The 25046-nt window shown below is 41.9% G+C and overlaps 3 protein-coding genes across 3 annotated transcripts in view; all 3 read left to right on the top strand.

The window, feature by feature from the left end:
• LOC123973057 overlaps window positions 1-461 on the top strand; it is an 8391-nt gene extending 7930 nt beyond the window's left edge. The window contains exon 4 of the mRNA XM_046052910.1: window positions 432-461. Coding sequence (XP_045908866.1) covers window positions 432-461 — 30 coding nt within the window. The remainder of the gene's footprint in view (window positions 1-431) is intronic.
• LOC123978185 lies at window positions 461-7179 on the top strand. Its single transcript, XM_046061346.1, has 10 exons — window positions 461-896; window positions 1263-1523; window positions 1635-1889; window positions 4120-4368; window positions 4510-4767; window positions 5014-5316; window positions 5415-5684; window positions 5813-5896; window positions 6065-6417; window positions 6509-7179. The coding sequence occupies exons 1-9, from the start codon at window positions 586-588 to the stop codon at window positions 6129-6131; spliced, it is 2058 nt and encodes a 685-aa protein (XP_045917302.1). The 5' UTR covers window positions 461-585; the 3' UTR covers window positions 6132-6417; window positions 6509-7179.
• Window positions 7180-8890: 1711 nt separating this feature from the next.
• LOC123973027 lies at window positions 8891-21848 on the top strand. The gene is made up of 9 exons (XM_046052867.1): window positions 8891-8913; window positions 9748-9849; window positions 9996-10433; window positions 10594-12238; window positions 12421-12690; window positions 18087-18521; window positions 18813-19217; window positions 21021-21464; window positions 21618-21848. The coding sequence occupies exons 3-9, from the start codon at window positions 10043-10045 to the stop codon at window positions 21706-21708; spliced, it is 3681 nt and encodes a 1226-aa protein (XP_045908823.1). The 5' UTR covers window positions 8891-8913; window positions 9748-9849; window positions 9996-10042; the 3' UTR covers window positions 21709-21848.
• The last annotated feature ends 3198 nt before the right edge of the window (window positions 21849-25046 follow it).

Raw genomic sequence — 25046 nt, 5'->3', positions numbered from 1 at the left:
CCCCCCCCCCCCCCCCCCCCCCCATCGTAGCTTCCCCACAACGCTTTCGAATGTCTTTTCGACAACAGCAAGCTTTGTACATCTTCTGTTTAGATCATCAATAAATCATTTAATCATACCTGTTCATTGTGTGGTCTTTGCTATTGAACATACTCATTTACAATATAATCACTATAATATTATTTATAGTTTTTGATAAAGTGACACTGCCTCAGGTGCTGCTGTCAAGCCAATCAGATGGCTCCTTTCTTCTTTTTGTTTTGGCAGCATCTCAGCACTGTGCTGATAACGATACAGAGTCACCACGTCAGCTTAGTGCCGTAATTAAAGTTACAAATCACAGAATTCTCTGTACAGGAAAAATCCTGTTAGTAATGAATGACTCCGCTCTTGACATCATATCATAACAAAATGTTCAATTCTTGTTCCAGATTACCTCCCTGGTACAGAGTCTCAGTTGAAGTCAAGTTCTTTGGGAATCTATTCTGTGCAGCAGCAGAGAGAGAACAGCAGACAGGAGAGAAGATACTGGAGCTGTTAACATCAGTGTGCAGATATCAATCATTCCCTTTTAATGAAGAATACATGGATGATGATGATGTTGGTGGTGATGATTATTATAAGGAATATCGTTGTGGTTTCCTGCTGGATCTGTACTCCCACATGAAGGACTATAATCATGAAACAGGCTTGAGGATCCTTCCATTATTACAGTCAGTTTTCCAGTCAGCTCCTGCAGTCTGGTCCATAAACCTCTCAGAGAGAAAGACCTCCATCCTCCTGGAAGTGCTGAAACTCCAACCAGAGAAGAAACCAGTGGAACTGACAGGCTGCTCAGATGAAGAGAGTGAAGTGAGGAGTTTCCTACAGTGTCTGCCTTATATCTCACAGCTCAGGTAAGTTACAGACATATTGTCTATATTTAATAATAAAATGTGAATTATTTCAGAAAAGTTTTTAGTTAATAAATACAGGTCATTATCCCCAGTTTTTCAAATTTACTGTCATTTACAAATAAACATAAAATGTCATAAAAATAAAAATAATGTAGATAAAGTTGAATTCCATTTCTCAGTTCAGTAATTACTTAGTTTTTATTTATGTTATTTATTAGTATGATATAATCACAGCTAGTCACACACATTAGAGTATTTCATCCTTTATGAAAGACACTGTACTGTATATTAGATCATTTGTAACGCAGTTTGTGCTGTACTTTTCCTTTGATGTTTTCACTCTTCATCCATAACTTTGTGTTTTAGCTGTGATCCAGAGTTCTTCCAGAGTCTGTGTGCAGTCATCTCTGTAAGATCCAGAGAGGCCCAGCAGTTGGCCTCTGTGCTGCAGCTCCTGGGCTTCACCTTGCTGTTAACAGGAGAGTTACACAGGAAAACCTGCAGGTCTGTGGGGAGGGTTCTCAGACTGTGTGGCTCTGATGTGGATCTGGTCCTCACACCCAGAAAGATGTCTGTCAGAGGAGCCTCCCTCCTCTTCAGCTGTACAACACAACTCCACAGTCTGAGGTTCACATTTATATCATTACTTGTGCTCTTTAACACCATCACCTCCAGTTTGGATGTCCAGTTAGTGGTGAACATCTTTTATTTCACAGCTGCTCTCTCTTTGGTTTGCAGGCTTTTCGACAACATGGCCTTGCTACTGTGTCGATGGGTGAGAAGAGGGAGAGCGGCCTGTCCATTGGCTGTTGAAGAGCTTTCTTTGGCCCCTCAGAAAGCCCGACCATCAGACAGAGTGTTGTTGAAGGTTGTCAGTAGTTTGGCGTCCTTGCTGAGATACTGGGTAGTCAGACGGTTGGACCTGAATGAGTTCTGCATCCCTGCTCTGGGTCTCATTCCACTGCTGCTGCACAACGGTCCTCTAACCATCAAGTAAATGTCTTTCAGAATCAGAATCAGAAGGAGCTTTATTGCCAAGTAGTATTTTACACGTACGAGGAATTTGCTTTGGTGATAAGGTGCTACACATAGACAAACATACAGTTGACATAAATAAATGTAGAAATATATAATATGGAATAAAAAATGCAAGTTATATAAGAATAATAAAAGAATAGAGAAAAATAAATCACAACTATTTGCAGAGCAATAACAACGTGGCAGATATTTACATGTGCATTATTCCGGTTTTGTGTTGTGCAGACATATTGCAACAGAAGAGAATATTGTGTACATAAATATATAAATTGACAAAATATATAGCTGAACTTCTTCAGCTGCAGGAAGTACATCCTCCGTTGGGCCTAGGGAAGTGATGTTTAGCTCCCACTTGAGGTCCTGGGAGATGAATGTGGCCAGGAAGCGGAAGGAGTCCACAGTGGCGACTGCGGGGTCACCCAGGATGATGGGGGAGGGTGGGGCTGTGCTCATTCTAAAATCCACGACCATCTCCACTGTCTTCAGAGTGTTGAGCTCCAGACTGTTCTGGCTGCACCAGGTCACCAGATGGTCGATCTCCCACCTGTAGGTGGACTCATCCCCACCAGAGATGAGCCCAATGAGGGTGGTGTCATCCGCAAACTTCAGGAGCTTGACAGACTGGCGAGTGGAGGTGCAGCTGTTGCTGTACAGGGAGAAGAGAAGGGGGGGAAAGAACACTGCCCTGAGGGGATCCGGTGCTGATGGTTCTGGAATCAGAGACATGTTTTCCCAGCTTCACGTGCTGCTTCCTGTCCGTCAAGAAGTCAGTGATGCACCTGCAGATGGAGTCAGGTACGTTCAGCTGAGAGAGCTTGTCCTGCAGCAGGGCCGGGATGATGGTGTTGAAAGCAGAGCTGAACTCCACAAACAGGATCCTGGCGTAGGTTCCTGGGGAGTCCAGGTGTTGGAGGATGTAGTAAAGGGCCATGTTTACTGCATCATCTACCGACCTGTTGGCTCTGTAGGCGAACTGCAGGGGGTCCAAGAGTGGATATGTAATGGATTTAAGGTGGGTCAACACAAGGTGGTGTCCGATTGACTCTCAAAGCGGCAGTAGAACTGGTTCAGCTCATTTTCCACCCGAGAGTCATTAATGGAGTGGGGGGCTTTGAGTTTACAGTTGGTGATATGTCTAAACCCCGTCCAGACAGAACTGGTGTTGAAGTTTTCTGAGTACAGCCGTTCAGCTTCTCTCACCTCCTTGCTAAACCTGTACTTTAATGCCCTGCACCTGACCCTGTCCCCACTCCTAAATACCTCCTCCTTTTCCAACCTTGTTGTCCAACCACTGTCTGAGTTTGGCTGTAAACCAGGGTTTGTCATCGTTATAACTCACCCTGGCGCGTGTTGGTATGCAGCTGTCCTCACAGAAACTGATGTAGGCCTCTTTAAACTCATGCAGATTGTTGGTAGCAGTCCTGAAAACATCCCAGTCAGTGCAGTCCAAACAGGCCTGAAGATCCTCTACAGCTTCACTGGTCCACTTCTTTGATGTCCTCACCACAGGTTTACAGAGTTTTAATTTCAGCCTGTATGCAGAAATCAGATGGACCATGACGTGATCAGAGTGTCCCAGAGCAGCACGGGGGACAGCATGATAGGAACTGCTTACTGTGTTGTAGCAGTGATCCAAAGTGTTCTCTTCTTTGGTTGGACACTTTATAAACTGTCTGTATTTGGGGAGTTCTTGGCTGAGATTTCCCCTGTTAAAGTCACCGTGTACAATAACAAGGGAGTCCAGCTTTGTCTGCTCCACACACAGGATCCAGTCGGCCAGCATGCGCTGTGTGTTGTGAACGTTAGCTTGCGGTGGAATGTAAACACCAACCAGAGTGAATGAAGCAAACTCACGGGGAGAGTAAAACAGTTTACAGTTAATGATATATTGAATATTCCAGATCAGGAGAACAGAGCTGCTGAATCACTGTCATGTCGGTACACCAGCCATTATTAATAGAAAACCTTCTGTTTGGCCAGAGAGTTCTGTGTCGCAGTCTGCTCTGTACAGTTGGAAGCCTACCAGCTGCAGCGCAGAGTCTGGTATCAGTTCACACAGCCAGTGAGCGCACGTTGGAGAGAAATATTGCCGGTAGCGGTGTGCGGAGTCCTCTTGAGCCTCTTGAACACATGCTAATCAATGAAAATGCAATGAAAAGATATATTCACACATTTCTATCTGCAGACTGAGCCAGGATATTTTCCAGCAGCTCCTCTCCCTCCTCCATGAAGTCCAGGACGAGGTCTTGACCATGTCCTTCTTGAGTAAGGTTGGTGGAGACCTGAGCTCCTGCTGTCTGAACTGGGAGCTTCTTCACTATCTGCTGCAGCAGTCATCAGCTCAGACCATCACTGTGAACCTGAGGAAGAACCTCTTCTTACAGGAGAGCGTCACACGTCTGCTTCCCTTTCTGGACAGGATTATATTTAAAAGGTGATCACTTTGTTTGGTTTTACCAGAAACAGACGTCCAGCTGATCCTGTTCAATCTCTTGTGTTGTTGTGGCTCTTTACAGCAGTTTGTTCATTCTTTGACTGAACAAAGTGTCCTAGTGAACACACTTTCTGCTTTCAGGCCCAGTCCCGGCTTTGTGTTGACTGCCATCAGAGAGATCTATAAAGCTCGTGCCAGTCCCATTATACCCAGTTTACTGAGGTCACTGGATCATGTGATCAACCTGACCTGCAGAGAGATGGACTCTGTGGACTGTGCTGCTCTGCTCTTCACCCTCAAACACAGTGACAGAGTTAAACTGAACCTCCAGTGGACCTCCATACCAACAGGGGACACAGAGTCCATCCTCTTTACGCTGGACAAAGTTTCTCAGCTCAGGTCAGACATTCGTTTCTCAGAGCTGTGGCTGGATCAGTCCTCTCCAACACACAGGATATAATGCACCTTTACCTGGAGCACCTTGGAAAATATATGACATTAAAAGATCATTCTGATTCTTTACAAACTGGTTCCAAATCTTCAGCTTATCTTTAATAATCCTTTAATATTATTTGTGGTGTTTATGGTCAGATTATTTGTTCAGATGTTTATATTGATGTATTTTTGAATCCATGTTCCCTCCAGTGTGGACAGGAACCTGCTGCTGAGGCTGGTGCACTGCTGTGCTGCCTCCGACGCCCAGCAGGGGGCAGCAGTCGGCCTGCTCAGGACTGTGCAGGACAGGCTGGATCTGTCCTGCTCCTCCTGTGTGGAGCTGCCAGAGGAGGATCAGAGCGAGACTCTCAGTCTGACCGGTGAGGACTGCGGGGCCGTCTCCGCCATCCTGAGACGCAGCGTCCGGGACACACAGCTCAACCTGCAGGACTGCGAGGTGGAGGACAGCGGACTGGACCTGCTGTTTCCTGTCCTCCGCAGAGTCCGCCTCAGGTGGGAAAGACCACAGCGTGACCTAAACCAGAGAAGGAGCTTGTTCTCATGTTGATGCATCGTAACCGTCTGTTCTTTGCTCTGATTGGCCTGTTTAGAGCCAGTAAAGCCGTCCTCCTCCAGCTGGTGTCCCTGGTTCCTGTGAACAGTGAGGGGGACACAGTGAGACGGGCGGTGTCCCTGTGTAGAGCCCTGGACGGAGAGCTGGACCTCAGTCACACCTCACTGGATCAGAGGGCCTGTGGAGCTTTGGCCCTGATGCTGGACTTCTCTGAAGGGCTGACAGAGCTGGACCTCAGTCACTGTGAGCTCACCGACCAGCTGCTGCTCACACTCATCACACATCTGCACAAAGTCCAGGTCCTGGAGTGAGTGTCCCCCTGTACACACACATGTGATCATGTGACTAAAATGCGTACAGCGCTGTGTGGGCTCTGTCCTCGGCAGTAATAAATGTAGCGCCGTGTCTCTGTTTGTGTTTGTGTGCATGTTACAGTCTGAGTCACAATAAGATCTCTGATGCTTCAGCTGGAAAGTTACTCCACCTGGTCTCCATCAACCCCTCCATCGGCACTGTGCGGTGAGCAAACATTAATTAGTGCTCCGTTCATTTATGAAGACATTTGTGCTCACAGAGCACAAATGATCATTTGTGCTTCATGATCTCAGACGAGTTCAATTCCTCCTGTTCCTCATGTTATTGTGGCTGAATGAGTGACGTTTGCTCTCTGCTCTGGTGTTTTTCTAGACTCTTCAGCAACAACATTGTGGACCGAACACCCTTTAAGAAAGACAAGCAGTTTGAACTCTGGTGACCCGCTCGTCAGTGTGGAGCTAATGTGCTGATTGGGGAATAACTGCTTGATGTCTAACGATCATTACATGAAAATATTTCTGTATTAGTACTTTGACTTTAATGATTAAGAAGACAGTTTATATGGAGGACATTAATGATTACGTCTCATTCTTGAGATACTGAAGATTATTCTGTAATAATTCTCCCAATGTTTACACGTCAGATTGTTCTGTTGATCATGATTCAACTCTTTTCTCATTCTAGCAAAACAAATAGTTGCCACAACTGTTATATCAATATTATGAGTAGGTCTAATTTAAATTTTTTTCAAGTAATATTTTCGGATAACTGTCTTTTCTTATTCTGGGAGAACTAATTGTGTATTTTTGTATACAGGTACTTTGTGGTCCATGTTTACTTCAGAGCAGAGAGGATGATGAACGATACAAGAAAGATGAGGTCAGGAGAAAAAACATGGTTGATACATGAAGATAGAAATAAATTATTTTCTTTTTATTTGACAGTTTTCTGAACTTTTCCTCATTAAAATACCTCATTTAATGTAAACTGCCGCAATAATGATAATAATGAAAAAAAGGTGAAAATCTGTGTTAACCAGCTGAGTGACTTTGTGCCAGAAACAGACAATACAAAAAGTATTCTATAATATTGTGAAATGTACTGTTGTAAATGTTACGGATAAGAGCCAAATGCCTCTAGCTACATTATATATAATTTATGTACTTTGGGATATGTTTGTATGACTAACATTTATTACAGTTATGTTACAGATCATTAAAACTCATCACTCGGCTTGTAAAACAGAAACCTACTCGTTTATATTTGAACCAGAAGAAGCACAAAAGTATTTCTTTTTGATAAGATTAGAAATGATTAACTTTTATTCTGGGACACAGAACACAAAGACAGATCTTCAAGTTGGAGTTGGTCAGTAAAAACAAAAGATATGTAAAGGTCCACTGGTTCTGCCTGTAAACAGTCACAAGATAAATGAACTGTTTGTAATGTGATTTATTTGAAAAGGGAGATAAAGTTGTGAAATGTCAGCTGTCTGTTGTCTCCAGTGTTTCTCTGCACAGGAAGCAGCTCACACAGAGACACAGGACCCAAACCTGAGCAGAAACACAGGAGAGAGAGACACAGTGGACACACAGATGTTGACACATGGTCGATGAAAAACACAAACAAATGTCAATATGTTGTTACAAAAACCTGCAGATTCTAAAACATAAATATGAAATATACAAGAGGAACACATTGAACCTAAATAAGAAGTCTAGTGATGTATTTTATTTTATTAACATTAAAGAAGCCCCAAAACCTGAATGTATCTACTAATAAGTACTGTGTGTGTGTGTGTGTGTGTAACACAGCCTGATATATTAAAACTTATTAAAACCCATCAGTGAGCCTCTTCTGCACTGACTCACATGTTCCTTCATCACCATGAACTCACACACTACATTTATAGTTATTATTATGGCAATGTTGGCAAATGAGTGATACCGTGGGCAGAGGTGTAGCCCTAAACTTACAGGGTCAGGGATTAGTGCAGCACAGTAAAGGAGAAAATGTCTGTGTCATGTGTGCAAAGTGTTTGGAAGAAGTGTTTCTAAAGAAAAGGTCAAGGATTTGTTCAAATGCATGAGGGTCATTCTATGGGCCACCTGATGTAACTTTAATGTCAGTCATTAAAGCCATCAGCTTTTCATATAAGCCTACAGCGTGTCACATGGGTATATTAGCAGTGTTTGACAATTAAAAGCTTAAATAGTGTGTCATTGATTGGCTGCTGCAGCTCGTGTGGTTATCCAGAGGCGAGCAAAGTGAAGCAGGTTCCTCCTGATCAGGTTTGTCACCAGCACATCCACTGAGTTTCCTGGATGCTGTTTCAATCTGTCTGACCTCATGTTCATCACTGACCTCTGCAGTCCCTCCCTCTGTGATGTAGAGCTCTTCGTAGACCTGATCCAGAAGGGTTGGGTTTCCTGCTTTAGCAATCTCTTCAAACAAACACTGAGACCTCTGCTTCAGGTCAGATTTGAGTCAGCCAGCTCCTCCTGCTTCATCCTCCTCCTCAGGGAGAGCAGTGTGATCTCCAGAAATACCTCTCTGCTGCTCCTCCTTCCACATCCACCACCTCCTCATCCTGGATCTGTCTAAAACCTTAAACTAGACATTTTAAAACTGTGAAATGAACTGTGAACCTGATGTCAGCTGTAAAACTCTTTCTCTGGTTACATGTCTGTATCATCATCTGACATATTGGGATGAAGAAGCTGCTCTCCTTTATGTTAAACTTCACATTTTACTTGTGATGACCTTTGCTCTAACACGCTGTTTGTAATACAGGCGTGACAACAGGAAAAGTGGTGGATTTCTTGCATATGAAACTTCTGACTTTATTGAACTGTACATTCATGCAGTAATTAAAAAAACCTCATGCTGGACAGATGATGAGATCCCCAGACATTTTTCTCTGCTCGATGTAAGAAAGCAGCTTAACACATAGATTCAAGGAGTTGAGTCTCAAAACACAATCATAACTACAGGATAACTTTAGACTGTAGTCCTGTTGTGAGACTGGATTGAGTGTCTCCGTTAGTGTTTTCTGGTCTAATGGTGTCATCTTGTGGATGTCAGTGCACATTACAAGCTTTGAGAGTTCCTACGGGGAGTCGTGAAAGTGAAAACAGGAATCTGTCGTGCTCCACGAGGCACGGCGTGGCTGAAACGGGATGGTTCCCGATGGGTTGGGCTGGTTGTTGCTGACAAGGGCGGTAAGTTTTATCAACAAGTATTTCATATAATTTCTGCTGTCACGTAAGGCTGCTGTGAGCCAGGGAACCTGTATACCTGAATGGCTGTATCACACTGGCCTCACAAAACCTCCATGTAAGTTAACGCAATATTTTGTAGAGTTTTGGTGTTACTCTTTAATGCTGGTTGTGTATCAACATCTCCACTCACTGTTTGTGAACTTCCTTCATCTTTAGTTCATCTATGTGCCGTTTTTAGCTCAGAGAGAGCTCATCAAACAGCAGCAGTGAAAGTCTGAAGTTTCCAAACTGTGTAATACTGCTCTGTGTATAAACCGGAAAGAAACTAAAAGCCTAAAGTTGCATTTTCTAATTGAGCAGCACTTATTTATTAAAAATAAATGAACTCTTGTTTATCTGTTAGATGTTTTACTATATTGAACAGTTAGTGCCTCACACTAACACACTGACAGTTCTGATTGTTTTAAGAATTTCAAACAGCTCAGACACAACAAGCATTTTTAAACTCTGAAAACAGCTGGTCCAGCCCTTTTTATATTCAGTCTATGGTTCAGCCAGGACATTTTTCTGATCTGCAGACAATATACATGTAGTGTGGAGACAGATCTGGAGATGTGAGACAAGAGACTATAAAGGACCAGATCTCAGGAATGTTTGGATTCAGGGGAAAATATAAGAAGTCACTATTATTGTAGCTCAAGGCTCTAGATAGCAGTGGTTCAAGATGACAGCGACATCTAGTGTTGAAGGTAGGATCTGCAACGTACAAACAGTGAAATGTATTAGAAATAAGCTCAAACCATATTCTACTTGTATATTAAAAAATCATCGCAGGGCATTTAAAATCAGGCAGTGGACCACAGTTAGCCCACGGGCCGTAGTTTGGACACCACTGCTCCACCCTGTCATCGGTGTTCATTCTTCAGATGGACACAGGTATCCATCTTGGAATTGATAAGCTCCATTTGAATTTATGTTAAACTGTTAAATATTGCACCAGATTTTACATAATAGTAAATACATCCCAGGCCGAATAATTGTTGTCATTAACATTTGATTTAACCTGGTGTTTTGTTCTCCAGATTATTGAAGTTAGGTCTGTGTGCAGAACATACAGAAGTAAGGACACATGGCTTCTACGACACAGTCTGCATTAGATTACATCAGGAGTGCTAGAAAACACCTTGTGAGAGAATTAAATAATCTGTCAGTGGTTGTGGAGAACTTGTACCAGCAAGGAGTTTTTAGTGATGAAGAGGTCAGCAAAATACAGGCAGAGAGAGATGACTATGATAAAACAAGGAGAATCCTGGACTCAGTCACTAAGAAGGGCGAAGCAGCGTGCTACGAGTTCCTCAGGATTATTGACGTGACGAGGAAGAGGACCTTAGGGAGGACGTCCCTTCTCCCTGAGACAAAGAGTTCAGCTTCTACTGAGACCAGGAAGTTTGACCTGCACCACTGGATCAGCTGCTTTTCTTTCAAGGACGACACACAGATGGATATAAACTGCTTACAAGGTATTTTGAATTCTGATTGATAGCATGTCACGTTTTACTATTTATCTAGCTGATGTTATATAATGCACTTTAATGTGTAAATATTTATCTCTCATTTAGTGTGAGGGCACAGCAGTTCATTCACAGTATATTTATTCACTCACTGTTGTTTTTATTTTAGGCTCCAGGCCGTGCCACAGATATCAGGCGAAGTTGAAGTCAAAAGCACAAAAAATGTCAAATGAGTTTTGGAAGAAAAACAAAAATCTTTTGGAAGGAAACAACAAGCCTGATCTGTCGTACACTGCACTTGTATTAGACACACAAGGAAGTGTTTCTCCATCTAAAATAAAGACATTGAAGAGCAAGAAGAGCAAGATGAGTCGCCCTAAAAAGCTGAGGACATACATCCCTGAAGACAGACCAGACATTTCCCCCAGTGAGCTGCTGAAGACCGATAAAAACATCCTCTTGGTTGGTAAGCCTGGAATTGGAAAGACAGCACTCACTCACGAAATGTTGAAACTTTGGGCAGAAAGAGACAACAAGGAGCTCGACTACATGTTCTACTTTGACATGAGAGAAACATCCCACATCATGATGGCCAAGAGCCTGGAGGATCTTCTTTTCAGTGTGATCAGTGAGCCAGATGAAGGCAAAGAAGAGGTCTTACAGGACATAAAGAAGAACTCTGACAATGTTACACTCATTTTTGATGGAATCACAGATCTCTCTTCATCAGTGGTGAAGAGACTTGTAGAGAAGGACCTACTACCTGATGCCAAGATCATCATTACATGCAGACCAGATGATGAAGAAGACTTCCTTTCTGAGGACTTCCTCAGAGTGGAAGTGAAAGGCTTTAGTGAGCAGACCATAAAAACATATTTATCTGCAACTCTAGGAGAAGAACAGGAGAAGGTTTTAAGCAACCTGGAGTTGTTAACTCTTTGCCATGTCCCAATGTATGCACTGATGGTGGCTGTCTGCTTTTCATCAGAGACACCAGAAGACTCTCCACAGCCATGCACTGTAACTGAAATCTACATCAATATTGTTCGTCATTGCCTTCAAACAATCAACAAAACAAAAACCAAAGATCTAAATTCCTTCATCAACAACAGGAGTGAAGAAATTCTGTCTCTGGCCGAGTTTGCTTTTAAAGCAACTGTAGAAAAAACTGTGAACTTGACAGAACTGCCCTGTGAAGACAGCTGCGTCCTCTCCTTCCTGAAACCTCTTGTTATCAAAGTGGCCCCCACTGAGATAATCACCACTCATGCATTTCTCCATTACACAATGCAGGAGTTTTTTGCAGCACTGTGGCTGCTGAAGAATCCAGATAAGATCAGGGATGTTTTTCAGCAGAGCCTCACTGAGGAGAAGAAACACATGAAACATCTGATCCCTTTCATGTGTCGACTGCTGACTGAGAAGAGACCTAGTTTGATGAAGCATCTGATTCCAGCTCAGGAGCTCAAGAACACGTCTGACTGGTTCTTCGAGGAACTGATAACCACATTTTCCCCTTGTCTCAGTAAGAAAGACGAGGATGATACTGAGGACAGTGGGCTTGATGTGGACATACTGTTCTTATGTCAGTGCTTGTATGAGTCCCAGTGTCCTGAAGCGAGCATCAACTTCCTGGAGAAACTGGACTACCATCTTGATCTCAGTGGAGAGAGTCTCGAGCCTTACCTTTGCTCTGCTGTGGCCTACGTGGTCACTCAGTCGAAGGAGAGGAAAATATTGCTGAACCTGGAGGACGTCATGGTGTCAGAGCAAGGAATGAGACGAATGTTAGGATGCCTTCAAAATGTCCAGTGGTATGTGTGAGCGTTTGCTTAAATCTCTTAAAATACTGTTTAGGTTACATCTAATTAAGTAGTAGTTTGTCTTTGTGTCTATTAATTAATCCAAGAGGCTAACAGGCTATTTTATTAAACTTTACTATCACTCTACTCTATTACTTTTTAAATGTGGAAATTGTCTTATTCTTAAATTACAGGTGTGGTCCTCTGCCACGGCAGTTGTGGGAGATTTTCCTTCTCAGTGAGGACAGATGGCAGATGGACCACATCAGCTTACTCAGCCTGGATGGAAATCAGTTGCACCTTCCAGTTGAGGGTAAAAGACAGCTGTTTGAAAGAGCAGTAAAAGTCATGCAGAAGATCACTACGCAGCTTAATGTCTGCCTCCACTGGGACAGGGAAACTCCTTCCTGCCAAAGTCTGTGCGATTCTCTCTTAGAGGCTTTGCCCTACATCCACTCACTCAGGTATGTAGCTTTTGTTTTTGTGTGATGCTGATTCCGCATTAACTTTTATGTTTTTGTAAAACCATTAATGTTGAAATATAAATCCTTTTTTGGGGCCACTTCCATCATCAGATCAGACCTGCAGATTTGGATGCGATACATCATAAAAACCCTCAGAACCCTGGACAGGTTCATGTGGGGAGGGAGAGAGAGCAAGAGTGAGAGAGAGAGGCCTTTTCACAATTTATACTAAATATTAAAGGGAAATTGAAAAAATAATTATTTAACTCAGCACTTACTGTAGTGAGAGATGCAAGTCTGTTTCCAGATACTCAGTCTTAATACATGGCAAACATTATGAGAGAACAGCATCTGAAATGAATGTGCTGTCTGGAGGTGCGCTCCAGTGTAGCCAACACAGCCATTGTAACACCAAATCCACAAACAGTTAGACATAATCTTTTAAAACAGCACGACAGCAGTCCACGAGCCGGGATCACATACTGTATAAAAACTGTAGCCACCGTGACGTCACCCATTGGTTTGGGGACCACTCTTTTGAAGCCTTCAGTTTGGATCTTGTTTTTTTGTGACAGGAAGTGACCAAAGTCTCATAGAGGGTTGAGCTGGGTAAGGATTCACACAGGCTGCTGTGTAACAACTAACAAAGCATAAAAGCATACCCTGCTATATCATTGTTTCCCTCTAAATGGGACCATAATTTAGAAAATAACTGTCATTATCACGATTCAGATGAGTGCAAACAGGAGAGAGCCCAAACACAAGACACTAGAGAGTTGACTGAAGGAGCACAGGTTGGGCACTATTAGGCTATTAAAACATGAAACAGATCAGTGTTGAATGGTCTGGTTGATATTACAGCCTAATAATTTGACTTCAGCAGCTGTTTTGTCACGATTTTAGCAGCTGAACTGTTGTGATGATGCGGATCGGCTCGGACATTAACAAAACTCATATAGGCCTATATGCATAAATCTTCCACCTGCCCCCCACCAACTAATTATTTTATCAGATTTAGAGACCAGCATCTACATGGACGTTTTACCCCCACCTCCGCCGGTCCCTGTAGCTTTCCAGGCGATTTCTTTCTTGTGTGTTATATTGATGTATAAGTGTTTTCTTTAATGATTTACTTTGGTGATTAGAAAGGCTGCTGTCAGTCATTTAAACGTTTCCATCTGTGCAGTAATGTCACTGCAAATACCGTGGGACAAAACAGAAAAAACCTGCAGTAATAAACTTGACAGGTCAGAGAGAGGAAACAGAATTAAACTTTCGGCTTCTATAATCCATGTTTAGACTCTGATGGAGCTCAGGGTTGATCAGGAGGACAGCTGCTTTACTCCAAACACTTTTACTGTATGAAACTGGATGAATTAACACCCGATCCTGTCGGCGTGTCGGGAGATTTATTATTATTAATTTATGTTGCTGTGGCTCGTGCGTAAATGTGCACAGTGTCACTGGGGAGACGCTTCATCCAGCCGCTATTTAATGTTCATTTTTACAATCCTGCATGACATTCAACAATAACATCAGTGATATTAAAGTGAAATGACATTAAGGAATGCGGTTAGAACAGCGCTTTGTGAGGCGCTACACAAACGATGAAGGGCAGAAAGTTTGATAGCGCATTTGATTCTTTTTAATAGGCTTAACTGATACAACTTATGAATTTAACAGGAACATTGCAAGCGTCCTGCTCCGGCTCCGGATTGGTCCAGCTGCTTGTCGTGCCTCATGTAAACATCAGAGTGGCTGAAAAGACTTCCGCAAAGGATACACTGATGGATCCTCGCTTATAGCTCCTCCAGCAAGCCTCCTCTGTCCTCGATGTGCATTTTAAGAATTAATATGTCCTTCAAGATGGACTGCTGAGATCGATTTCCGGGTCACATGCTCTTTCCCTACATACTTCCAATCCGTTTGCGCGTTCATGCGGAGGGTCCGCCACATTGAGTGCCATCCGAAACCAATGAGGGCAGAGTGGTAGTGGGTTTTTAAACCCTCAAATGTCGAGTCAGCACCAATGCTGGCTTGTTGAAGGTGTGTAACACACTTTGCTGCACGATGGGGGACCTTTCTTTCAATTTGTGTTCCGTGTGACTTCGCCGATAAACATGTAGGATTTTTTATTTCGAAACTACACTAACATTGTCACGTCACCATTCACAGGTTAACAACGTAGCCCATATGATTTATATTGAAATGTATATGTGAATGTAACATTTTTCATATAGGCTAAGTTAAAGAGATTGAAATAAATAGGCTTTTCTTTACAATGAATATCATTCTTTTCATAAAAGATATTTATTTTTCGTAAATATATAAAGTCGTGTTCTTAAAGAAATATTTGACACACACAAAATGAATGACAAATGCTTTCAGTTTCATTATTGCAAAAAACACACTTTTCCTCAACATCAATCCTGAATCTTAATACCAATGTTGTTTTTGATCCACGTATACAATACACAGAACAAGGAACTAAGAAACAAGACAAGACAGATACTAAGTAAACTAGAACATGAGACTGAATAAAATAACAATGCTACACAGAGAAACACAGAACCAAAAACGGACTTAAACAGGGAAGACATGAACACAAAACCACACTTAACAATCATGCTGTATTGACGAAGACTTGAATTTAGCGACTGAGACCAAAAACTCATGAGGAAAGTGTTTACTGAGGTAATAAATGTGGTGAGAAGTGACAAACAAAATTTCAAGGTCTGTCTGTTTTCACCTACGTAACAATGCAAACATCAGGAACATCCTGTCTCAAAATTATGTGTAAAAACTAGTCCACATATTTGTTACTTCTAGGTTGGATTACTGCAATTCCTTATTATCAGGTTGCTCTAATAAGACTTAAGACTATTCATCTGATTCAGAATGCTGCAGCACATGTTCTGACAAGAACCAGGAAAAGAGATCACATTTCTCCTGTTTTAGCTTCTTTGCATTGGCTCCCTGTAAAATCCAGAATTTAAAATCCATCGGCTCACCTACAAAGTCCTTAAAGGTCAGGCACAGTGGTCCAGTGGAAGTACTGTGGACACACAGCACGTAGGTCTCACTTTTGAACCCTGGTCATCCTGGGCCTTTCTGTTTGCTTGTTCTCCCCGTGTCTTCATTGGTTTCCTTCAGGTGCTCCAGTTTCCGTAGAGAAAACATGTTAGGTTCCCCAGTCAGAGCATTGATGACAACACTGGTTTAAATCTGGAGTTGGTTGGCTGCCCACTGCTCCTAATACTTGGGATGGGTTAAATGCAGAGATTGAATTTCAGTATGTCACAATAATGTGTTTTACCTTACATATTATCTCATTGTACCTTATTACGCCACTATAACACTGCTCTCCCAGAATGCAGAGTTAAGTGTGGTTCCTACAGTCTCCTATTTAAGAGTAGGCTTAAAGGTTCAGTGTGTAATATTTCTATCGATAGAAATGCAATATAAGATCCATAACTATGTTTTCAGTGGTGTATAAAGACCTTTCATAATAACCCATTATGTTTTTATTACCTTAGAATGAGACATTTATATCTACATAACTGCGGGCAACTTCTTCCATGGACATCGCCATGTTGCATCGTCATGTTTCTACAGTAGCTGAAAATGGACAAACAGCGCTACAGAGCACGTTTCGTTACTACGTTGTTCTTGTTTTACTTCTGGTAGAATTCAGGCAGTGCAGACACTCTTCACTATGCTCACTATGTTTACTATGTCTACGTACATAAGAAGAAGAAGTAGTAATAATATACAGCAGGGGTCTGCAAATAAGTTTTGCATTGGAGCAATATTTTCAACCATTAGATCTTGGGTGAGAATATAAGGTTTTATATTTAATTACATCAACATGTAGGTTAGCTCAGTCAATAAGGTGCAGGACTCATAACCCAGTGGTTCAGTGTTTGATCCCACGTTGGGACAACATTTTTTTCTCTCTTCAACAAATGGATTCTGCAGCAAATGTTTCTCAGATCACGGTATGCGCTGCACTGTTTTTCTTTCGGTGTTTGATCCACATCCATCAACCTACGGACACTTTTGCATTTCCCCAGTATCTCCAGGCAGAGGACATTTAGGGGAATCCCGTTTTCTGACGGGTCCTTCAGAGGTGTGTCAAGCAGCTACACACTCTTTTAATGTCATTCAGAATTTTTCAAAGTAAAAGCTCAGTTCAACTCCAAATAAAGCATTACAGTAAACAAGCTTCTCACGCTTTTATTTTGTGGGCAAAACCACTAAAGAGGAAGTGATTCTGTGAGTAACTGTTGCTGTCATGACTGAGATCTATTTCAGCACCGCCATCAAAGCATTTATTTATTTATATTTTTTGTAGCTATCAAAGCACCATAATCTGTCAGCGGGACAGATATTATTGCTGGCGGGCAGATTTGGCGAGGGTCCATAATCACAGAGAGAATTAATGTGTTTCCCTTGTCAATGTTTGTATAAACTGTATCTAATGTGTGGTTTATAATGGACTGTGGTGCAGAAACAGTGACGGTGTTTCACACTCTTGGCTTACATTTTATCTGTCAGTGGCCAAGTCACAATAACATATAGTTTTACTGAATAATTAAGTAAATATAATTTCTTAATAAATATACCTAAATAAACCTAATTTCTTGACTGGACACTCTCTGCTGTCTCAGAAGAGACATCTTTTGTGCTGTGTCAGCCACCGTAGCTGTCCTATGCTGTTTGAAAGGGTAGGGGGCAGTGGTAGACTGGACAGATGGTTGCAATTCACAGCCCTCACCACTAGATGCCACTAAATCTTACACACTGAACCTTTAAGACTTTATGCTTTGATAAAGCTTATAGTTAGGGCTGGCGCTGCTAAGTCCTGAACCGTCCCTTAGTTTTCCTGCAATAGGCCTAGACTGCCGGGGGATTTCCCATGATGCGCTGAGCTCATCTCTCCTCCTCTCTCTCTATCTGTATGCATTCAAGGTATATGGTAGCTTTAATCGTCAGATTAAATAAAATGTAATTCTTCTGCTACTTAGCAGTCAACAGAAATAAATTAAAAACTAAATTCTGTTGATGTGGATTTTTTTCCCACCGATCCGATAACCATTAATTGCGTACTTCTCCCACAAATGCATTTTCCTTACAAATGGGGCACCATTTAAAAGGGAAATAAACGGGCATTCCAATGGTATAGGAGTTTTTACCAAGAAGCATTGTTCTAATAAAGAAATAATATACTAAACACATGTTAAAAAAATGCAGAAATAGTAGCACCAACAGATTTTTGCAAATGATTAGCACAGTGTGAACATTGTTTTTGTTTACATCTTTATGTGCATAGATTTCAATTAAATTACAGTTTTACAGTAATGCACTGTTTGATACATGTGTTTGTTATCATAAAGCTTCAGGAGAACCTACAAAGGTCCAGGATTACAGGACCAGCAACAAAGCCAGGGGACACTGAAGAGGGAAAAACAGAAGCTGTTACTGGATTTATGCCTGAGAGCAGCACTTTACAAAGGAGAGAGCTTTCACAGAGTAGTGAACGAACTTCTCTCATTGTTTTCTGTGAACAATGACTTACATAACATCCTTCTTGATTTTTATCAACACGTCAAGAGTAAAGAGTGTTCAAGTGTCATTCCAAAACTGAGAGCACTTTTCCAGTCAGCTCCTGCAGTCTGGTTCATAAACCTCTCAGAGAGAAAGACCTCCATCCTCCTGGAAGTGCTGAAACTCCAACCAGAGAAGAAACCAGTGGAGCTGACAGGCTGCTCAGATGAAGAGAGTGAAGTGAGGAGTTTCCTACAGTGTCTGCCTTATATCTCACAGCTCAGGTAAATGGAATCACAGAATGACAGTCCTGGGTGGTAGCTGGGATGGGGGTCACACAGTCTTACCAGACACACTAGCTGGTCTTTCTGTCTCTCTCTCTGCTACATTTCTCCCTCAGCAGTACGTTAGTGTTGGAAATTGTTACTTGAGTTTTAGGTTGATTGATTTTACTGTATTCTGCTCATCAGCAGATGTTTGTAGGCTTTTAGCAGATAAACTCCATATCAGTAATGCATGGCTGTTTTTCTGCTGCAGACATCAGATCATAACAAAATATTAATTTCTCATTCCAGTGTCTCTCAGCGGATTAGAGGCTCAGGTGAAGTCAAGTTCTTTGGGAATCTGTTCTGTGCAGCAGCAGAGAGAGAACAGCAGACAGGAGAGAAGATACTGGAGCTGTTATCATCAGTGTGCAGATATCAAACATTCCCTCTTAAAGAAAAATGGTGTGATTTCCTGCTGGACCTGTACTCGTATGATCCTGAAACAGGCTTGAGGGTCCTTCCATCATTACAGTCAGTTTTCCAGTCAGCTCCTGCAGTCTGGTCCATAAACCTCTCAGAGAGAAAGACCTCCATCCTCCTGGAAGTGCTGAAACTCCAACCAGAGAAGAAACCAGTGGAGCTGACAGGCTGGTCAGATGAAGAGAGTGAAGTGAGGAGTTTCCTACAGTGTCTGCCTTATATCTCACAGCTCAGGTAAATGAATTGAACTTCACATGACTTCAGTGGACATTTCTGGAAACTCCCTGTTAGTTTGAAGGTGAAGGTGATCAGTCCACATAAATGTTATATCACTGTGTTTAGATTTATAGATGACATGCTGTTTTATTCCACGCAGCCCACTGTGTTTATTCCAACATTATACTGAGTTCTATGCAGATTAAAGCCCCCTAACAACGCTCCTACAGAGTCCTGCTCTTCTCCCATTAACTGATACGTGTTTCCTCCGTCGAGCACCAAGTTTGTTCCTTTGAGGCTGTTTTCATCAGTCATCTATGGACTCAGTAAAAAGGAAACAGAGACTCAGCTATAACGATGTGATCCAACAAGCTCCAGCAATTTCAGCAACAGAGACCATCACCATTGTGTTGATGATGAGGAGTTCAGTTCTTCTTCAGGACCACTGATGTTGTTTTTTACTGTTTTACAGCTTTTTGCTGTGATTTAGAAAATCTCAGGGATGAAGCAGTAGTTTCCTGCATTAATAGATGTTTCCCCTCTAAGTACATCAATGTGTTAGTGTTGACTAACATATTGATTTAAGTGGAACTACGACGAACACACTGATATTAATTAACCAACAGTTCCCACCAAGGGCAAGCACTAGGCGACAGGCAAGGAAAACTTCCTTTTAAGAGGCAGAAACAGTGTGGGCGGCCATCTGCCTCAACCAGTTGGGGGTGAGAGAGAGAGAGAAAGAGAGAGCGCGAGAAAGAACAAGAGAGAGAGAGATAGCCATAAAGAGGGGTGGGGATGGATGGGGGGGAGCAGCCTACACAATATACACACAGAGGTACAGACAGTACAGTTAATGTTGGTACAGACTGAATGAATAATGGTACAGATATTTATAGTAATGTTAATGATAATAATAGAAGTAAGAATAACAATAGGACTAGTAACAATAATTGTAACAGAGGGTGTCAAGCAGGAACACGGGGGCAGCAGGTGACCCGCAACCACAGATCCAGACTCAGCTCCAGAGCCAGAAACACCTGCAGAAAGTGATAGGAGGAGAGAGGAGAGGGACGAGAAAGCACAAGACTACGGGAAAGGGAAAAGTCGAGTTAGTAACATGCAGTAATGGGATGAGGTTGCATACAGAGGGACAGAAAAAAGAGGAAGAGAGGAGCTCAGTACATCATGGGAAGTCACCCGGCAGTCTAGGCCTATAGCAGCATAACTAAGGGATGGTTCAGGACTCACCTGAGCCAGCCCTAACTATAAGCTTTATCAAAGAGGAAAGTCTTAAGCCTACTCTTAAATGTGGAGATGGTGTCTGCCTCCTGAACCCAAACTGGAACCTGGTTCCACAGGAGAGGAGCTTGATAGCTGAACGCTCTGGCTCCTAGTCTACTTTTGGAGACTCTTGGAACCACAAGTAACCCTGCATTCTGGGAGCACAGTGCTCTGGTGGGGTAGTAAGGTACTATGAGCTCTTTAAGATAAGATGGTGCCTGACCATTAAGAGCTTTGTAGTTGGGAAGAAGGTAACATACAATCCTTCAATACAAAGGAGAGGATACTCTTCTGTAGCCTGACTTTCCTGCTTCCTTCAACATTTTGTCAAGAATTTAATTTAGTTAAAGTTTTCTAAAATCCACATATATCCCTGTTTAAATCATTGTTACTTGAGTTTTAGGTTGATTGATTTTACTGTATTCTGCTCATTGGCAGGTATTTGTAGGCTTTTAGCAGATAAACTCCATATCAGTAATGCATGGCTCTTTTTCTGCTATTGACATCCAATCATGAAAAAATTTTCAATTCTTGTTTCAGTTTCTCTTTCTGGTTTAGAGGCTCAGGTGAAGTCAAGTTCTTTGGGAATCTGTTCTCTGCAGCAGCAGAGAGAGAACAGCAGACAGGAGAGAAGATACTGGAGCTGTTATCATCAGTGTGCAGATATCAAACATTCCCTCTTAAAGAGAGAGACATGGATGATGATGAACAGAAATATCAGTGTGGTTTCCTGCTGGATCTGTACTCCCACCTGAAGGACTATGAGACTAAAACAGGCTTGAGGGTCCTTCCATCATTACAGTCAGTTTTCCAGTCAGCTCCTGCAGTCTGGTCCATAAACCTCTCAGAGAGAAAGACCTCCTTCCTCCTGGAAGTGCTGAAACTCCAACCAGAGAAGAAACCAGTGGAGCTGACAGGCTGCTCAGATGAAGAGAGTGAAGTGAGGAGTTTCCTACAGTGTCTGCCTTATATCTCACAGCTCAGGTAAATGAATTGTACTTCACATGACTTCAGTGGACATTTCTGGAAACTCCCTGTTAGTTTGAAGGTGAAGGTAAAGTGTTCAGGTGATCAGTCCACATAAACGTTATATCACTGTTTAGTTTTATAGATCACATGCTGTTTTATTCCACGCAGCCCAATGTGTTTATTCCTACATTACCCAGAGTTCTGTGCAGATCAAACCCCCCTAGCAACGCTCCTACAGAGTCCTGCTCATCTCCCATGAGCTGATACGTGTTTCCTCCATCGAGCACCAAGTTTGTTCCTTTGAGGCTGTTTTCATCAGTCATCTATGGACTCAGTAAAAAGGAAACAGAGACTCAGCTATAATGATGTGATCCAACAAGCTCCAGCAATTTCAGCAACAGAGACCATCACCGTTGTGTTGATGATGAGGAGTTCAGTTCTTCTTCAGGGCCTCTAATGTTGTTTTTTACCGTTTTACAGCTTTTTGCTGTGATTTAACAAATTTCAGGGATGAATCAGTAGTTTCCTGCATTAAAAGATGTTTCCCCTCTAAGTACATCAATGTGTTAGTGTCGACTAACCTATTGATTTTAGCGGAGCTACGACAAACACACTGATATTAATGAACCACATTTCTTAAAGTGGTTCACATTCTGAGCTCTTAATCATTTTTATTTTTAATCCCAACATGTGATTGGTCATGGATGCTGGATTGTACCTCATTTACCTCCTCTTGACATCAGGTCATAAAAAAATGTTCAATTCTTGTTCCAGATCCCCTCAGTGGTTTAGAGGCTCAGGTGAAGTCAAGTTCTTTGGGAACCTGTTCTGTGCAGCAGCAGAGAGAGAACAGCAGACAGGAGAGAAGATACTGGAGCTGTTAACATCAGTGTGCAGATATCAATCATTCCCTCTTAAAGAGAAATGGTGTGATTTCCTGCTGGACCTGTACTCATATGATCCTGAAACAGGCTTGAGAGTCCTACGAACATCACAGTCAGTTTTCCAGTCAGCTCCTGCAGTCTGGTCCATAGACCTCTCAGAGAGAAAGACCTCAATCCTCCTGGAAGTGCTGAAACTCCAACCAGAGAAGAAACCAGTGGAGCTGACAGGCTGGTCAGATGAAGAGAGTGAAGTGAGGACTTTCCTACAGTGTCTTCCTTACATCTCACAGCTCAGGTAAATGGTTCCCCTCTAAGTAGATCAATTTGTGTTGAATTTACTTTCATTTGGCTGTTGAAGAAAAAGTTTGGGTCTTGGCCATTAAAAACCAAAAAACTTGTCACCACCATTAAAATAGTCTTTGCTAAAAAAGACAGCAGTTTGGGGTCCAAAAACTTACTGGAGTTAAAAAACCGTGCAAAAAGACTCTTTATTCTTTTACAAGACAAAACCCCAAGTTACATACTAGCAGGCATCAGGATGAACTAACTGCGCAGTTCACAAACTTAATCTTTTATAATCCTCAATCTCCTCCTACTTAGGCGGGATTTCTACATGATCATCCTCTATGTTCGCTGACCACACCTTTTCTGGTCTGTTCTAATGGTGAATATCTTATCTTCTACTGCCGTCTAGGGACCTCTTTTGTTCACTAATGTAAATAATCTTTACTTACTTTAGCTATGTTTAACTAAAAATATTTGTAACAAAACTGGTTTTATATTTTTGGATGATCTTGTCCTAAAATTCGCCATTAGAACCTCCAGAAGGTCAAGATACGTTTTGTATAAGCATGCATAAATTACCACTATACAATTTTTAAAGGGACATATTGACATCCATCCATCGTCAACCGCTTATCCTGCGTACAGGGTCGCAGCTGACATAGGGCGAAAGGCGGGATACACCCTGGACAGGTCACCAGTCCATCGCAGGGCCACAAACCACCACTCATACTCACAATACACAATGAGTTTAAATGAACCATGGTTCTTTACAGACCCTTCTGCAATACTTTTCATTATATTTCATAGGGATGACCACAAATAGTCGAAGATTCAATGCTTCGATGGGCGGAGCCTGATTCGACTGTCAATCTCACAGTCAAAGCTCTGCAGCGTTGTTATTAAATGAGGGTCACACCATTTTGGCGAAATGGGGGTGCTCAACTCCCAGATTTCTCCTAATGAGTTAATATACAGCCTATTACAAAATAAATATCAAGATATAATGTTGTAAATAAAAGTGTGAAAAAAGAGAAACTTTCAATAAAGATTTTTAAAGTGCATGAATAAATCCAAAATTGTAACCTTAACCCTTAAGGAAGGGGGGTCAGTGCGCAAGTGTGGGCATAGTGTGCATGTGTGTGTGCATGTGTCGGCATGTGTCCCAGCTTTGCCAGTGTTGCGCCCAGTTATCCGAACCTCGCAGGACATTCTGATCATTTATTACCATTGATGACCCACACAAAGAATATTATATCCTTTTTAAACAGTAGCCTACTTGAGCAACCGCAAGCAACCGCAACTTGCATGTAACTCAGTTGACGGCCGCACGGCACGCAAAACTTGGCATAAGAAAATGATGAAAATGGTCAACTAAAAGCCTCATGTTAGTTGTAAATGCACAGTGTAAGTTTAACTGATTACTAAATAGAGACTGCAGATCTGCAGCTTCCCAAGATTAAAGCGGAGCTATCGTGTCTAACACCTTCTGCATGTGCGAACGCAATAGCCGCCACATAGATTCACCTAACAGTCGACTGTAGGCTTGACTTGTCAATTCGGTTTCGAATATGTAAATCCTTAGTCAGTGACAGCCCTAATATTTCACAAACAAATGTTTCTCAACAGATTCTTAGGAAGTTTTTGAAGTTTTGATCTTGGCACAGAATTATCATTATGTCCTGCAGGTGGCTTTTCTTGGCAGAGATTGGCATTATCTCTCAAAGGGGTTCCTTGAAAATACTATTCTTGGCATGGAATTTTTACCAGTAGCAGATACTAAATTATGGCCCTGCTACGTGTATCAGCATGCTACGTGTACTTGCAGACAAGCACCATCTTTGCACCTGGATCCTTATCTCTTTCAGGCTTTTGATCCTGGACCTTTTAATAACTCAGAGTGCAAACTACTTATAATAGTTTTCTTTGGTTATAACAAAATCTTTTTACAGAGTGAATAATTTAAATCTATGTAGTACACTTTAAAACTTGCGAGAGTTATTTTAAAGCATATTAAAACTCTTGTGTGTATATACAGTGGGGGAAAAAAGTATTTGACCCCTTGCTGATTTTGCAGGTTTGCCCACTTACAAAGAATGCAACGATCTATAATTTTAATCATATGTACATTCTAACAGTGAAAGACAGAATCCCAAAGAAAATTCCAGAAAATCACATCATATGAATTTATAAAAATTGATAACCATCTGATGAGGAAAAACAAGTATTTGACCCCCTGGACAAACAGCATGTTAATATTTTGTAGAAAAGCCATTATTGGCCAGCACAGATGTCAAACGGTTTTTATAGTTGGTGACAAGGTTTGTGCACATTTCGGCAGGGATGTTGGCCCACTCCTCCCTGCAGACAGCCTCCAAATCATTCAGGTTCCGAGGTTGTCGCCTGGCAACTCAAATTTTAAGCTCCCTCC

Source organism: Micropterus dolomieu, linkage group LG01, assembly GCF_021292245.1.
Source record: "Micropterus dolomieu isolate WLL.071019.BEF.003 ecotype Adirondacks linkage group LG01, ASM2129224v1, whole genome shotgun sequence".
Classification (NCBI taxonomy): Eukaryota; Metazoa; Chordata; class Actinopteri; order Centrarchiformes; family Centrarchidae; genus Micropterus; species Micropterus dolomieu.
Note: the sequence above shows the minus strand (reverse complement) of the source record. Positions and strands in the feature narration are given on the sequence as shown.

What these genes read in the sequence shown, in the direction of transcription:
- LOC123978185 (XM_046061346.1), top strand. Translation starts at nt 586, where the DNA reads ATGGATGATGATGATGTTGGTGGTGATGATTATTATAAGGAATATCGT. An exon ending in GACAGGATTATATTTAAAAG is followed by an intron (nt 4,369 to 4,509) that starts GTGATCACTTTG and finishes TTCTGCTTTCAG; the next exon opens with GCCCAGTCCCGGCTTTGTGT. An exon ending in GACAAAGTTTCTCAGCTCAG is followed by an intron (nt 4,768 to 5,013) that starts GTCAGACATTCG and finishes TGTTCCCTCCAG; the next exon opens with TGTGGACAGGAACCTGCTGC.
- LOC123973027 (XM_046052867.1), top strand. Translation starts at nt 10,043, where the DNA reads ATGGCTTCTACGACACAGTCTGCATTAGATTACATCAGGAGTGCTAGA. An exon ending in TGCCTTCAAAATGTCCAGTG is followed by an intron (nt 12,239 to 12,420) that starts GTATGTGTGAGC and finishes CTTAAATTACAG; the next exon opens with GTGTGGTCCTCTGCCACGGC. An exon ending in CCTTATATCTCACAGCTCAG is followed by an intron (nt 18,522 to 18,812) that starts GTAAATGGAATC and finishes TTCTCATTCCAG; the next exon opens with TGTCTCTCAGCGGATTAGAG.